Raw genomic sequence first — 18,161 nt, 5'->3', positions numbered from 1 at the left:
GCGCTTCAATGGGTGTAATAATGCACCGACATGTTTTTAATTTTGATGCTTTATTAAAATTAAATACAGAGGATTGTTAAATATCATAAAAATAAGGATATTATATGAGTATGTTATTGTGGACTTTTTATTTTGAGTCAGGCTGAATTTGCGTGTGTGTGGGGGGGGGGGATTGGACGATATCAAATTTAAAATGATCATTTCGTGTATGTCTTTATCTTTTAATTTCTTCTTCCTTATTGCTTTTTCTGCACCCCTCCCTAGTGACTTTTCCGCACCGCTAACTTCGTTTTGCTGTAACGTTATCTGATTTTGTTTGTTAGTGTAATTATGACTTTACAGTGGTACAATATGGTAAAATATGAATTGTGAAATTACGCTCCGTGCTTGAATTAACAAGGAAGTAGTTTTTATTTGCCTTTCAAACCATTCATTACAGCGGTAGTTTACTACAGATACAATAAAGAAGTAGAGGGGACTTGGATATTCAATAATTAAAGAGGTATTTTATGTTAAAGAGTTTATATTTAAGATTTATGTTAGATAATACTTATAATACTTAATTTGCTAAACTATTTATAATTCATGCTAAAGTATTAGTTAACAATCTTTCATCATATTTTTTTGAAATTGCTTTTTCAACTTTTTGACATTATATTGAACACGTGTTGGATATGGGTCATTTAAAGTATTTAAAATAGATGGTTGTGCCCTTTGTGTGTATTTTGATCAAATAAACACGATATGTTTATAGAGTGCGTATAAAATAATATTGTTCGGAAGAGTATACTGACCCCTGTATAATAAATATCTATAAAGAATTGACCGGTTATTTGATATATAAAATAGATCTTTAAGAGTTTAACCCTAAGATAACATAAGATAAATAAGCATAGCTTCTTCGATGATAGTTGGTTCCAATAAATAAAAGCGGTTTACCCCAAGGAAACGTCTGCTTTTTAAACTAGACTTCCAATGATAAGAAGAAAAAACATAATTATTTCTTATAAATAAAAGTAAGGTCTTAAAAAAGTCTTAAGTTTAAAATGCACATTTTTAACAGTAAAGTAGGCAAAGTAGAGAAAATATCAATATGAACTACTTGTATATCAATAACTTTTAAAAACCCATTACAAACTATGTAGTAATTTAAACAGGCATATAGAATATATAAGGGGGTCTAATACTGAGACGTTCTTTGGCTATTTTAATCCTTTTTAAATCATTAAAGCGAATCAAGCTATTTCGATTTCGTAAATATTATTTTCAATTTACTTTTTTTCTATATTTAATACTCATTTTCTACTTGAGCAATATTTTCAGTTTTGTTCTCCTATATCTAGTTAATTAGTTTTCAAGTCTTTTTAAAGCATTTTAAGCTAATTAGGCTATCTTTCATATGAAAATATTATTACTAATTTTTCTGTTGTTTTATACGTATATTCAATAACTGCTTGAGCAATATTTTCAGCGAGTCCTCCTTTCTTTAGTAAAGATGATTTTGTATGATATAGAGGATATTTGTTTAGTTCAGTGTAAGATCGGAATATATTTCATCGAGTGAGCACCAAAAGGTATATTTCACGAGTTCGATCTTACTCTAAACTAAACAAATTTTCTTTTTATTAAATGCAAAGAAACGTTTTAAAAAGACATTAAACCTAATACTGAATGAAAAGCGCGCCAAATCATAATACAACGTGACGTCATTTACGACGTCACGTCATTAAGTTGGTACCCAGTACTGTGCACGCTGGTATTTCACTGAAACAACGTAACGGGCTTAAATTCAAAACAGTGAAATTATCAAAGTGGTAATTTCACTGTTTCAAACAGTGAAAATACCAGTTTTATTTCACTGATATATTTCTATAAACCACCGAAAAGCATGTAATAAAAACATTTAAAACTTCCGACACAGCTATCACATATCTCTCGTTTGCAAGTATGCATTGTTGGATATTTAAGTGTTTAGTTGTACATTTCAAGTTTTCACTTGACAAACCCAAGCCTGCATTTGTCAACTATATATTTGTTCTGATTGATTCTTTCTCGGATGAAAAAATTTAACAATTTAACAATCTTTACCTGTGCTTGGATATGATGCGATGTAAGTAATATTTTGTACCTGACTCCTTTTAAGATAAAAAGTTTACAGGTGTTTAAATATTTTATAGAGATATAATTACAGGAGTATTTTTTGTTATAATACAGCTGCAAGCCGATTAACACAATGTACCATAAAATTGGTGCATAATTACACCGAGATATCTTTAATTTAAACTATTAATAAAATTGTTTAGCAACGGATATTAGATATACAACTAGATAATTGAATACTGTTTGAATACAACAACGATGTGATAACATCAACGATGTGATAAGAAAGAGAGGCATATTAGATCCGCATGCATATTACAGATTTTCATTTTTAAGTAATTTTTTTACATTTCCAGTTTATGCACCATATTCGCACTTGATATGTGAGTGAACAAAATGTTGTCCTGATCTTCTCTTGATGTAATGCTGTATTAACTCATTTAAGTTTCCATTGGTATATTTGAAGACGCTGATTATTTCGTGCGATATTGAATGTTATTGCACAGATTTGCGTTTAAACAAATACATTATTAAACATCATATATGTCTGTAAACTTTTTTAAAACCGATATGAACAATCTATATTTCAGGGGACCTGTTTCACACAATGATGGGATTGACAACATCTGTGTTTCTTATTTTAGTATTAGTTAGTCAGTTCGGTAAGTATCGTTAAATAAGTTTAACAGTACATGTAATTAAAGATCTTTGTATTTTATTATAATAACAATACAAAGAATAAGTTTCATTTTAAAAGTATCTTTACAATGTAGTGAAATATGCGTCTTCTATAGATTGATATGTTATTCTGAATGATTACAGAAATAACAACTGATTCAAAATTGAAATGCATGGCAACGAATTTCACTAAAATTTGGCCATAATAGCACAACAAATGCGATTTTTAATTTATTCAGAACATTTTTCTAAAGTTTCTTTTGCATATCTTACTCTTTAAAGTGCCTCAGTTGAACTACTTAAGGAAATTAAAATTTAATGGTGTTTATTTGCTATTATACCCTAGTGTTTTCCCTATAAAAGATTGACACAGATAAGTCGTACCCGTAAGATACATTACCAATTATCCATAAAGATTGAGACGAACATGTTTTTTTCTGTTTTGTTTTTTTAAATAAAAGTCATATAAAGCAAAACATATATCACCATTTTATCTCCGATTAAAGACAAATTGACTTTGTGGACATGCTCTATCTTTAAGTCTGTTTTGATGAAACAAACCCAAATACTAGTCCAGAGCATTATATTATGTAAAAGAAGACACAGCTTTCGAAAATAAGATGAATATCTTTATAAATAATGTTGTTATCAATACCAAGCATATTGAAACATGTTGATCAAAATTTTACATTTATTTTCTAGGATTATCGATACAGGCATGCAATGAATGTTCATGTTGTAAAGGAAGTCATAATTGTAATACCAACAAGAATTGTGTTATTGGTTGTATCGACGGTTATTATGGTTCTAAATGCACAGACGAGTGTCTGGACAATTGTAAAACATGTTTTAATGGTTATGAATGTACAGAATGTAAACCTGGTTATTATACCAATAAATGTAATTTGCAATGTGGGAAAGGTTGTCTCAATAATACATGCTCGCTTGCATTAGGAGAATGTAAATGTAAATCTACTTACTTTACCGCACGTAAATGTGATGCCTGCTTAGGTTTAAAGTATGGTGAGGAATGTAACAAAACGTGTCCTACTGACTGTGGCACTTGTACATCAGAAACAGAATGTTCATGGTGTAAAAACAGAGTTTATTACGGTTCATATTGTCAGTATAGATGTTCAGTCAATTGTGTCGGTGGAACATGTAATAAAGGTAATGGGAATTGTGAGAAAGGATGTAAACCGAATTATATTGGGGATAAATGTGACACATGCTCACCTGGAATATATGGTACCTTTTGTGATTTAAATTGCACGGAGAATTGTTTAGCTTGTGTTTCGCCGACAAACTGTACCGAGTGTAATACCGGGTATTATGGAGATAAATGTACAAGTACTTGTCCATCTGGTTGTAATGGGAATTGTTCACTTAGTGATGGTCGATGCGAAGAGTGTAAACCGGGATTCATCGGGGAATTTTGTGAAAAATGTAAAGATGGAATATATGGTGTTAATTGTTCAAAGTTATGTAATGATATAGATAAAAAATGCCAAGTGTGTGCGTCAAGCGAACCTGATAACTATTGGAACTGTACAGCATGTGAAATTGGATTTTATCCCGTTTTTCTCTTTGGGAAAATGAATAGCACATGCAAAAGTTGTCCAAACTACTGTAGCGGCAATATTTGTGACACTCCAGGAATATGTACCAATGGCTGTGTACAAGGTAAATGGGGACAAAATTGTAGTAATAATTGCGGAACAAATTGTGTGGTATGTAGTCAAAGTGATGGGAAATGTTTCGAATGTACTAACGACACATTCTCAGGTGATTGTTCACAAAACTGTAGCACAAATTGTAATTTTACTGACAATGGCCGAATTTGCGAAAGAGATACAGGTGGTTGTTTACAGGGATGCAAATCAACTATAACATATGGGGAATATTGTGAGAAACTATGCAGTAATACTTGCAACAATCAAAGCTGCGATTGGAAAACGGGACATTGTTCTGACGGGTGTAGTATTAATCATCATGGACCTTTTTGCGACAAAACATGTTCCACTTCATGCATGTCAAATGAAAGCAAGCGCGTATGTGATGATGTTAAAGGTAATTGTTTTTATGGATGCAAAGACGGATTCTATGGCGAAAAATGTGACTACAAATGTAGCATTCAATGTGTGAATGCAACTTGCAACCAGGAAACAGCAGAATGCTTGCATGGCTGTGTTGACGGATTTGAAGGACTGGAATGTTTTCTGGGTAAATGTAGATATTAAATATATTTGATCACACTACCCCGTAATGCCATGTTTTCATAGTGAAAAGTTACTATTTTTTCTAATGACATTATTTGATTTGTTCACATTATAAAAAGGAAACGTTTTTATATGTGTCTCTTGTAAAATTTTGAGCGTAAATTTAAGGATGCTAACAGTAAAGCCGCAGTCCTATTACTTTTTAAAGAATCCCTTGCATGACTGTACCAATTTTGTTCAAAACTCATATGAAGGTATTCCATTTGATTGTTTTGTTATTTATTTTTAGCTATTAAAGGTGCCGATTTGGAAGAAAAGAAACCACTTCTTATTGCATCATCTGCCGGTGCTGGTGTTACTGTTATAGTCTTGCTGGTGATCCTAGTTATTTGTCTTATAAAATGGAATCGAAGGTACTCATTATGGTTGAATTGGTTCAAAATTATGAGTCAAATTACATTTGTATATTTCTTTTATTACGTTACTTAATTTATATCGAATGTTTTGTTTTTTTGACGAAGCACGTGCTTTTTAAGTCGTAAGATAAAAACAAAATTTAACGCGAGTCAAGATTTAAGTATTCAGAGAAATAAATGAAATATGAAAATAAAATTCTGGTTCTAGACATTTTGCAGATTATTACGACAAGTTTAAAGGACAAAAGTACCGCGTTCATTGTAATAAATGATATGTTTATATTCAGATATTAAATAGCATTATTTACTTTTTATTTTCAGACAAAAATTACCTTCCAATACAAAATGTGAAGAAAACGATTATGTACTTGATATGAAAGAGATTCCGAAACAAATTGACGAAGACGAACCAGGTTTGTTTTAATATTTATGTGTTCGTTCTATAATTATTCTTTGGGACATAAAATCTGACAAGATATATTAAGAAATTCAGTTTTTACTGATGAAAGCAATATAAATATGGTGGAGCTGCAATTACCTTTTTGGGTAATATTTTTATATTGATACTTTGCTCATTTGTTCCGTATCTTTTGTGTTATATACATGTCTTATACTCAATTTTATGTCGTTTATTCCAGGTGTTATATACGCCAAGCCTTTCAAACCAAAACAGGAAGCTGGTGGTGATGTCGGGAAAGAATATGACACTGCATATGACGGTGATAAAAAAATACCTGCTCTTGACAATGGCTATACTGCGGTAAACATAGGAACATCTGCCAATGCGAAAGGCATGAGTTTTGAGGTCTGTGATATTGCACACGATAACAAATGTAACAAACCGTTAACTGGCAACAGTGATTATGCTGTTATAAAGAAAGGGAAGTCGACTGTGAAGGAAAACGAATGCATTGAGGAAATGTATGATACAACACATGACAACAAAAAGAACAAAGGTCATTTTAATAGTAGTAATGACTATGCCTTACTAAGTGTAAGATCTGACAGCACCAAAGGCTTCGGCAAATCAAACCTGGCACAACCAGATGATGTTTACGACTCTGCAGAAGGAGGCAAACACAAAACCATGTCTCATCCAAGCAACGATTATGCTGTATTTAATTCCAACAATGGGGATTCACATGGAAATGACAAAGCTAATACATTATATGACACTGCAACCGATAAGAAAATGCGACCAGGAAACAATGACTATGATTTTTGTGAACTAAATACTACCTAATCATTCACAAACACAATACTTACTTGATAGAATTATCATTACTTCTTTAAGTGTATTAATCACAATGAAGTCTACATTTTAAGCTTAACTACGTTGAATTCGAATTTCGAATGGTATTGATTTTGTTTTTGAGTACTTATTAGGCTAATTTCATACGTTAAATATTGCTTTAAATTTTAAATACATTGTATAAGTTTACATTCTGTGATTTTTCCCATAAACTATTCTAATGTATTGTATGTTAGAAATAATTAATTCAGGAATAAAACATTAGTTGCTAGGGTCTTTATAGATATAGATATATGCCACTAACGTTTATCTTGTGTGAAGCTTTTAGGGAGCATGCGTTGGTTGAGCTATTTAAGTCTTTGCTTGCAAAGTTCTACAGCAGAGGCATGTTTTTTATTCAAAATAAGAAATAATAATTACACAATGTTGTAATAAGCAGACAATTTTATAAGAAACAATAGTTTACAGATTTAAATATTATGAAATTGTGCTGGTTTTAACTAAGCATTGTGGAAATATTATCATTATGAACTATTGGCAAATTCATGATTAACATCATTATTAATCTTTAAAATGTATAGTTTTACATTTATTGTATTTCATGAGCTGTATAAAGTTTTTACTATAATTTTGGAAGGAAAAAACTTATCCTCTATAAATAACATTAAAATCGGTATGTATGATAATTATGATACTAGTAAAATTTGAATAAATGCTTTTTTCTATCACTTATTATCGTGATAAATATGATTGACATTTGTTGCCTTGATGAATATTATTTAGATATGAAACCGTGGATTATATCATTGTAGAGGTATTAAAAAAACAAATAAGTAATATTATTACTATTTACCTAGTTTGATGTGTTTAAAAGACAACGTGGTTTAATGGTACATGTACATCATTTTTGTCCATACAAAGTTTTTAAGATGCAGAAATAATTATGATGGAAATCTAAAAATAGAAGCACACGAGTGAATTATTATTTTGGTTTTGTATAATATGTCTGCATGTGCAAAAATGTTACAAACTGCACGTATATTTAATTGTAATATAAGATTGTTTCAAGTAATAAGCATAATATCATAAATGCATCTATTTGTAGCCCTCAGTTCGAGTATTTTTGTTATTTGTAAGACTCATTTAAAAGTATTTAGTAGTTAGTAGAACTATAAGATTTCAATTTAACGAATCATTACTATCACAGGTTTTACTTATTTCATAATAATTCTGGTACAGATCTGAATCTTAATCATTCACACCTAAAAGTCTATACATGCCAATAAATCCGAATATTAATTAATGGACTGCTGCAGCCATATAACACAATTATAAGTAACAATATGGCTTTTCTGCTGATGAATATCACATCATATTCAATGGCTAACTAGTCAATAATTGTTATCTTATATGAATACATACACAAAATAATAAAGCCTGATAAGAAAATACAAAACACAGCGTTTTCTCGTTTTCATTGAAAAGCGGGAAAAAAGCCGCACCGTAATCAAAATGGCGACTTAGCGAGTTTAAAGACCTCATTACGGAGCAGCTTTTAACCTTTATAGTAAAGCAATGATATTTTGATCGAAAGTATGACAAAAGAACAAAAGGTAACGATACATGATCATTGAGTCTCAATCTATTTTTAGAAAGTGAATATGCTACTTCACCCAGTGTATATGGTTTAATGAATATATACTATTGAAATTTTGCTAAACACCATAAATTAATTGTTATATTATCACAAGTATGAAACAGATTTCATTCCACTTTTTAAAAATTCTGATTCAGAAATATTTTGAGTCCCCTGACATGATTTTGTGTTGACTTATCCGATACAATTCGTCTTGGTAGCAAGAAAAGCATGCACCTCAATTTTTTATGTTTTTGATGGGGTGTACATGTCTTTTATTATACGACGACATTACCGGCTTATTGTCATTCAGTGGCTTACATGTCTTACATTTGTCACTACGATAGGGCAAATGCAAGATTTGCGTTTGCTGTGATAATTTTGAAAACTTGTGTATGGAAAAGCTAAAAGGTTATCTACAACAATGGTGTTCAATATTACTTTTGATAGATAAAGGTCCAGTTAGAAGTTCACCTGACTTAAAATAAAATAAGGGCTTGTTTTCAAAATGATGACAATAATGATGTAAATGGAGCACAAACATTAAAATTTCTTGCTTTTTTATTAAATTGTTCATTGTACAAAGTTTTTTTTAATGTTTACATGTTTTAATGTAGATATGAATTATAACAAATCTCCATGTATGTATGTTTTTGTAAAAAAAAATGGAATAATTTTGTATTTTGAAACTCTGTGAGTTTACTTATTATTTATTGCTAAGTTACATGTATTTATATTGGTTAATTAGTTTGTTTGTTTCATTTTACGCCTTTTCCCAAAAGTATTTCAGTCACATAGGCGGGTAGTTTCCTAACCATCGTTCCTGGAGAGTTACACCAGTACTAGACTACCTTCCTCCGGGTTAATTAGTCGCAATGCTGGTGGTGTTGGTAGTATTCACTCACGTTGTCATGGCAGCAAGTCACATTGAGTTTACCAGAGCACATCTTAGCCACTGCATTTAACCTGGGTAGGCTGTTTACCAGTATTAGTTGCCTTCGCCAGGAACTGATAATCGGACCCGGATCGCCCGATCCATAGTCCAATGCTCTTCCTATGTAGCCGACCGGACAGTACTGATTAGCCTTATTTATTTGATTTACTTGTATCAATAAAAAGGAGCAGAATCGGGAGTTTTTTTTCCAGTGTGTGCCACAAAATTTTAAGAAGGTTCCGGAACGTTGCATTTCACTTTTGTTGTGATTGTGTGATCATAAAATCCTTTCTATGGTCATTCACACTGTACCTCTGCTGTAGCATGTACAGAAGTTAAGGAAGTGAAGACAACTTGTACTGATAAACTGACTTGCTCAGGAACGATTCGGTTATAGAACTGTTAAATTCACTGTAAATTGATTGATTCTTAAACAAGAGGCAGCTAGGGTCTTGCTAGAAAGTAATTATTTTAAAACATAGCATTTGTTTTATGATATTTAGATTATCTCCATTTGACAACCTTCCAGCTTAATTGGTGGCGGAGCACCACCTGAGGATCTTCCTCCATCAGTTAATTTGGAAAAGTGGCAATGTGATCCCTACTTTGTTAATGCAACGTAAAACCCAACCATAAAAAAAGAAAAAAGAGAAATTTTTTTGTAGATATCATTATCCTGGTAGATGGGTATAATTAACCTATACATAGAGGATAGTTGTTTGTTTTTGTGTAATATGAACTTTTATTTCATCCAGTGAGCTTTAAAAAACAGTATATTGCGCGAGAATTACTGTTTCTGAAGGTCACCAGATCAGAAAAAAATATAACAGCTTAAAAGCAAATTTTTATTTTATTTTATGCTTAAATACAAGTTAAAATGAAATTTCCTTGATATCAACACGTTATTAGTTCAGAAATATAGACTGAAATTATATCTTACTACCTTTATTAAAATAGCATTTATTTACAGCATAACATAAATATGCCACAATTCTGGTTGTCTTTCGATACGGGATTGGCTTCAGCAAACAGGTCTAGCAGTACTATAAAACATGTTCCCTGAAATAGAGAAAAACAGAATCCCTAAAGAAAGCCCGACACGGCAAAACTGAAAATGTTGCAGGCTCGGTTTGATTGAGCCTGTTCATAGACGGTACTGGAAAGTGCAAGTTACCGTCCACGCCCCCTAGCCCCGGCTTAAGCAGAATTCAACATTTAACACGAAAATGGTGACATTTTGAATTTAGAAACATCCGCAGATGTGTTCATACGGCGGTTATCATGGAACCTTCTATGTGACACGTAAGTGCCATCCCATGAAAAACGGTCCCCAAGTAAAAAATGCATGTGCTCTAAACGAGAAAACAATGGGCGGAACTAAATAAAAATGGAATTTTGAAAGGGGATCTGAGGTTATGAAGCCTGCATATCACAGATATGACGTCAAAAGACAATTTTGAAAAGCAGGCAACATATTTCAAGGGTGATTAGACAGTATTCAAGTTGGAATACTGGAACCACCCAAGTTTGAAAAGGCCAACATAGAAGAAACTAAAAATACCACAAAACATGTATACACAACAAATATGTCGTGCTGAACGATCATCAAGGATCGAAAATATAACATTTTTGATTAAATGTAGGGGGAGACTACAAATCATGAAATCCGAGGACAAATTAAAAAAGTTAGACCACTACAGTCAATAAGACAAAGTTCCTTCGATTATAGAATTGTAAACGCATGGAACCTACTTCTCATTGAAATAATTTTATATAAGAATGTGAGTAAGTTTAAGTCAAAATTAGATAAACACTGACAGTGGACAATATTTATACTTAACGATGTTTATTGAATTGACCAATACCGGAGCAGTCGATAAGAAAAATAGAACTCGAGGGGTATGGTAGTCCGCTAGGGACAAATAAAGTTTTCATTACATCACGTAGTAAACAAGGTAAATTACGTTCACGATTATAATGACCATTGGAACATACTGCTCTCCAGTTATTTGATCTTGTCGAAATACAAAACAAAACAAAAACAACAAATTAAGATTCATTTCAGTATTCATAGTCTGCAAAATTGCCTACCTTGTTTATTGTCCTATTTCACGCGATTCTAATGAAACTCGGCGGTCAGTCCAACCAATCGGATTTCCTGGATAATTGACCAGTAATAATAATTATCAATTACTCTGCAAGTGATCCCACATGGTGTTTGAATGGCCATTAGACTCAGTGTTCGAGAGATCAATTGCTACGAAGAAACAGGATCAAGACAGCCACCGCTAAATTACAAATTCCATGCTCTCCCTTTGGAGCTCAGCAGGTGGACTTTTACTTGAAGAGTTGTCTTTGTAACTTGTACGATATCCAAGTACAGCTTTGTTAATCTATCTTCTACATACTGTTTTCGTATTTACCGGAAGTGGTAGTGGTTCTGATGTTTACCTTTCGGATCATTGCAGTAAAAACTGGAAACAAGTGATCCCTCGTAAGCATAAATTACATAAGAATTGCAGACTCGGTTTGATTGAGTCTGTACATGAGGGATAATGAATAAGTGCAACATCCCTCACGCCCAATAGCACCGGCTTGAGCGGTACTCAATTCTCAACACTTAATAGTGCTGGCATCAATGATCCCGAAGGAACATAAAAATTATAACAACACTAAAGTGAAGTACGGGGCAACTCTTTACAGCTGCCACACGGTACTTGACACCTGCTGTTGTGAAGTATAAAAATCTGGAAACAAAGTGATCTCTCGGAAGCATTAATCACAACAAAATTACATAAGAATTGCAGACTCGGTTTGATAAGGGATAATGAATAAGTGCAACATCCCTCACCACCCCCCCTAGCATCTGTAAGCCTACTTTGAATTCACCTTAGCACATTTCAGCCATCGTGTTTTTCTAGACAGACTGTCAAGCAGTTTACCAGTACTAGATGCTTTCTCCCTCACAAGAAACTGCTATTTCCTCTCTTCATGTCAGAGTACATGTACAAGTACAGAGCGAATGGCCGTAAAAATGCAATCATCATCACAACCAAAGTGAGCTGCATCGTTTGGGAACCAAGCGGGGTCGCCTTATTCACAGTTCAACTATACACGAATTAAGTTAACCGAACGGGAAGTTAAACATCTTGTCAGCTTATATTTTTTTTTATACATTGTTGCGCTTCAGTTGGTGTAATAATGCACCGACTGGTTTTTAATCTTGATGCTTTATTATAATTAAATACAGAACATTGATAAATATCATAAAAATAAGGACATTTTATGAATATGCTAATGGGAACCTTATATTTTGACCTGTGTTGATTTTGCGAGAGGTAGATTTGACGATATCAAATTTAAAATGATGTAAAAGTGTATGTCTTTATCTTTTCAATTTCTTCTTCCTTATTGGCTTTTTCCGCACTGCTAATTTCGTGTTGCTGTAACATTATCTGATTTTGTTTGTTAGTGTTATTATGAATTTATGGTGGTAATATATGGTAAAATATTAATTGTGAAATTACGCTCCGTGCTTGAATTAACAAGGAAGTATGTTTTTTTTGCCTTTCAGACTATTCATTACAGCGGTAGTTTACTACAGATACAATTAAGAAGTGGAGGGGACTTGGTTATCCAATAATTAAAGAGGTATTTTATGTTAAAGAGTTTATATTTAAGATTTATGTTTTGATAATAATAAGTATTTAAACTGATACATATTAAAGTTGAACAGTCTTTTAAATATACCTTATTTTTGAAATTTAATATTTTAACTTTTTGATATTGCATTGAGCACATGTTGGATGTGTGTCCTTTAAAGTATTTAATATTACTTAAATATTTTACAGGTTATAAAAATTAATGTATACCATTTATATTAAAATTATTTATTAAGTCGTGGAAAATTGATATAAACAAGTTGTGTTCTTTGTGCAATTTTGGACCAAAAAAAGTATATACAGTATGTATGGAAGTTCCTTTGTTATTTAAATTCTTTTTACATCGTTAAAGCCAATCAGGCTTTTTTTAATATGATAATATTATTACTATTTTACTTTTGTTTTATACGTATATTCAACAACTGCTTGAGCAATATTTTCAGTGAGTCCTCCTATCTTTAGTAAAGATGATTTTGTATGATAAACATTTAAAACTTCCGAAACCCCTATCACACATCTCTCGTTTGCAAGTATGCATTGTTGGATATTTAAGTGTTTAGTTGTACATTTCAATTTTTCGCTTGGCAAACCAAAGCCTGAATTTGTCAACAATATATTTGCTCTGATTTATTCTTTCTCGGATGATCTCCCCTTTCAAAATTTAACAATTTAACAATCTTTACCTGCGCTTGGATATATTATTATATAACATGATATAAGTAATATTTTGTCCCTGACTTCTGTTAAGATTAATAGTTGACAGGTTTTTAAATATTTTATACAGATATAATTACAAGAGTTTCTTAAAAAAATATATTTGGTTATAATAGGCCTACAGTTGCAATCTGTCATACACATTGTACCATAAAAGTGGTGCACAATTACACATCGTGATATCTTTAATTTAAATCATAACATTCTATAGCAACGAATATTAGATATACAACTAAATACTTGAATACTTTTTGAATACATCAACGATGTGAAAATAAAGAGAGGCATATTAGATCCGCATACATATTACAGATTTTCATCTTTTAGTCAAATTTTTACATTTCCAGGTTTTGCACCATATTCGCTCTTGATATGTGAGTGAACAAAAGGTTGTCACGATCTTTCTTTGATGTCATGCTCATATTAACTTATTCAATGTACTTTTTAACAAATTCATAATCATATTTCATATATATATATATATTTCTGTATACTGTAAAACTGCCTTAAATTTGAAACCGTTATAAAACTTTTATATTTCAGAGTACCTGTTTCACACAATTATGGGATTGACAACATCTGTTTTTCTTATTTTAGTGTTAGTTAGTCAGTTCGGTAAGTAGCTTTTAATAAGTTTCACAGTTCATGTCATTAAAGATCTTTGTATTTTATCATAATAACAATACAAACAACAAGTTATAGTTTAAAACGTATATATATACATTGTAGTGAAATGTGCGTCTTCTGTAGATTGATGGATTTTTATGATTGATTGCAGGGATGACAACTGATTCAAAATTTAAAAAAAAAGCATTGCGACAAATTCGACTTAAATTTGGCCATAATAGCACAAAATGCGATTTTCAATGTATTCATAACATATTTCTTAAATATCTTTTGGATATTTTACTATTTTAAGTGCCAAAGTTGAACTACGAAAGAAAATGTATTTTTGGGTGTTTCTTTGCTTTTATACCTTACTGGTTTCCCTTTAAAAGATGGACATAGGTAAGTCGTACACGTAAGATATGTTGTCAATAATGCATACACATTAAGGCGAAATTGGTTTATGTTTATCGAAATTAAAGTCATGTATTGCAAAATTCTATATTTTCTATTTCCGATTAAAGCAAACTGACACTATGTTGATGCACACTCTTTCTATATGCCTGTTTTGGTGAAAGAAACCCAAGTACTTGTCCAGAGCAAATAAAACGGATAGCTTCATAAACAAGGTTGTTATAAATATTTATCAAATTGAAACATAATGATCTTGATTTTATATAAATTTTCTAGGATTATCGATACAGGCATGCGATGAGTGTAGATGTTGTAAAGGAGGAACTTATTTTTGTGATAGCAACAGCATATGCCTTGATGGTTGTATCGACGGTTATTATGGTAATACATGTACAGAGGAGTGTCTAGAAAATTGTAAAACTTGTGTCACTGGCTATGAATGTGGAGAATGTAAACCTGGTTATTATACCAAAAAATGTAATTTGCAATGTGGGAAAGGTTGTCTCAACCGAACATGCTCTCATGTATCTGGAGAATGTTCATGTAAATCGGCTAACTTTGTCAAAGGTAAATGTGATGTTTGCGTAGGTTTAATGTATGGCAATGAATGTAACAACACGTGCCCTACTAACTGTGGCTCCTGTATATCAGATGCAGAATGTTCATGGTGTAGAAACACTGCTTATTACGAATCATATTGTCAGTATAGATGTTCAGTTGGTTGTGTCAATGGAACATGTAATAAAGGAACAGGGCATTGTACGAAAGGATGTAAACCTGGTTTTATTGGTGGTAAATGTGAAAAATGCTCCCCTGGAATATATGGTCCCTATTGTGATTTAAATTGCACGGATAATTGTTTTAATTGTGTTTCGCTGACAAACTGTACCGAATGTAAGACCGGCTTTTACGGTAATATATGTAATAATACTTGTCCATCTGGTTGTAATGGAAATTGTTCACTTGCTGATGGTCGATGCTTACAGTGTAAATCGGGATTTGTTGGGGATTTATGTGACACATGTGAAAATGGATCATTTGGTGTAAATTGTTCAAAATCGTGTCGTGATGAAGACATAAATTGCCGAGCATGTATTGCAAATGAACTTGATAGCTATGGAAATTGTACAGAATGCGACGATGGGTTTTACCTAAATGATCAAAATAACCTTGGGCTAAATATTATATGTACAAACTGTTCATATAATTGTAAAAACTCTTCTTGTAATGTGGCTGGCCGATGCAAATATGGGTGCTTGCATGGAAAATGGGGAGAATATTGTGAAAAATATTGTAGTGATACGTGCAACAAACAAAGCTGCGACTGGAAATCAGGAAATTGTTCTGACGGGTGTAGTATTAATTATTACGGACCATTTTGCGATCAAAACTGTTCTACTTCATGCCTGTCAAATGGAAACAAGCGCGTCTGTGATGAAAAGATAGGGTATTGTTTGTATAGATGCAAAGATGGATTTCATGGCGAAAAATGTGAGAACAAATGTAGCAGTCAATGTGTAAATGCAATTTGTGACAAGGATACAGCGGAATGTCTGCATGGGTGTACTTACAGATATGAAGGACCGAAATGTGTTCTGGGTAAATGTAGTTCTTAAATATACTTGATCATACCACCACGTAATTTCATTTCTTCAAAGTAAATAGTAATTTTTAATGACAATATCTAATTTGTTCCCTGTATATAGAGGAGATGTTTCGATATTTTTCTCTTGTAAGAGTGTGCTCGTAAATTAAAATATGTTAACAGTAAAGACACAGATCTATTACTTTTTGAAGAATCCTTGTATGACTGTACTGTGCCAAAGTTGTTCATTTCATTTAAATGTTTGTTATTATTTTTTAAGCTATAAAAGATGCTGAATCAGAAGAAAAAACATCATATGTGATCATTGCAGCATCTGCTGGTGCTGGTGTTGCTGTTATAGTCTTGCTGGTGATCCCAGCAATCTGTCTTATAAAACGGAATCGAAGGTACACACTGTGTTTGAATTGGTTTAAGAATATATTTCGAAAAACATCTAGTGCTAGACTTTTTGCAGTTTATGAAATCTTCAGTGTAATGAAGCTATGTTTATGTACTAAGAAATTAAACAAAGTCATTTTCGACTTACATTTATTATTTCAGACAAAAACTATCTGCTCAAACAAAATGTGAGGAAAACGATTATGTACTTGATATGAAAGAGATCCCGAAACAAATTGACGATGACGAATCAGGTTTGTTTAAATATATAAGTTTTAAATTTTATAATTATTCTTTATAATATAACATTGGACAAGGTACATTAAACAATTCAGTTTTTACTAATGAAAACAAAATTAAGACTGTGGGCGGCATTATTTATTCGGGGTAATACTTTTATATTGATATTTTGCTCAGTTGTTCCTTATTTTTTGTGTCATATACATGTATTATACTAAACTTTAAGTCGTTTATTCTAGGTGTCGTATACGCCAAGCCTTTACAAAATCCAAAACAGGAAGCCGGTGGTGATGCCGGGAAAGAACATGATACTGCATATGACGGTGATAAAAACATACCTGCGATTGACAATGGCTATAGTACGGTAAACATAGGAACATCTGCCAATGTGAAAGGCAAGAGTTTTGAGGTCTGTGATATTGCACACGATAACAAATGTAACAAACCATTAAATGGCAACAATGATTATGCTGTTGTAAAGAAAGGGAAGTCGACTGTGAAGGAAAACGAATGCATTGAGGAAATGTATGATACAACACGTGACAACAAAAAGAACAAAGATCATTTTGATAGTAATAATGACTATGCCGTACTAAGCGTAAGATCTGACAACACTGAATCAAAGCTGACACAACCAGATGATGTTTACGACTCTGCAGATGGAGAGAAACACAAAACCATGTCTCCTCCAAGCAACGATTATGCTGTATTTAATTCCAATAATTTGAATAAACATGGGAATGACAAAGCAAATACATTATATGATACTAAAAGCGATAAGAAAATGAGGCCAGTAAACAATGACTATGATTTTTGTGAACTAGATAATGACTAATCATTGACTAAAACATTATTTACATAATGAATTATCATTACTTCATTACGTGTATTAAGCACAATGAAATCTACATATTAAGCTTAACTACATTGCTATCCAGCTAGCTTACGGAACGTCGGTGGTTCTACTCAGGTGCTCGTTCGTGCCCGAAATAATGCACGAAAGGGCACCTGAGGTCTTCCCCCACCAGTTAAGCTGGAACGTCGCCAAATGGCCTATACTGTGTCGATGTGTAAAACCCAATCAAACATAACTACATTGTTTTTTTAAAGATTTTGATTTTTTTTTGTAAAAGTACTTATTACAATGTATTAGGCTCAATTTATACGTTCAATATTGCTTTAGATTTTAAATACTTTGTATGCGTTCACATACTGTGATTACTTATAAACTATTCGAGTGTAGTGTATGTAGAAATGATTAATTAAGAAATAACATCGGCCTTAGAGGTGTATATCGGCTATTTAA

General features: G+C 32.2%; 2 protein-coding genes across 2 annotated transcripts in view; both read left to right on the top strand.

The window, feature by feature from the left end:
- Positions 1 to 312: 312 nt before the first annotated feature.
- LOC132718388 (multiple epidermal growth factor-like domains protein 11) overlaps positions 313 to 18,161 on the top strand; it is a 32,589-nt gene continuing 14,740 nt past the window's right edge. The window contains exon 1 of the mRNA XM_060702082.1: positions 313 to 502. The gene's annotated coding sequence lies outside the window, so the exon portion shown is untranslated. The remainder of the gene's footprint in view (positions 503 to 18,161) is intronic.
- LOC132718378 (cell death abnormality protein 1-like) lies at positions 1,905 to 17,974 on the top strand. Its single transcript, XM_060702070.1, has 11 exons — positions 1,905 to 2,110; positions 2,691 to 2,762; positions 3,481 to 5,001; positions 5,287 to 5,410; positions 5,735 to 5,826; positions 6,052 to 6,648; positions 14,155 to 14,226; positions 14,908 to 16,230; positions 16,497 to 16,623; positions 16,778 to 16,869; positions 17,095 to 17,974. Exons 1-11 carry the CDS (start codon positions 2,101 to 2,103, stop codon positions 17,688 to 17,690), a joined length of 4,626 nt encoding a protein of 1,541 aa, XP_060558053.1. The 5' UTR covers positions 1,905 to 2,100; the 3' UTR covers positions 17,691 to 17,974.

Source organism: Ruditapes philippinarum, unplaced genomic scaffold, assembly GCF_026571515.1.
Source record: "Ruditapes philippinarum isolate M1 unplaced genomic scaffold, ASM2657151v2 ctg871_1_1_1_1, whole genome shotgun sequence".
NCBI classification, from domain to species: domain Eukaryota; kingdom Metazoa; phylum Mollusca; class Bivalvia; order Venerida; family Veneridae; genus Ruditapes; species Ruditapes philippinarum.
The sequence above is the reverse complement of the archived record's forward strand: the minus strand, read 5'-3'. Positions and strand labels throughout refer to the sequence as shown.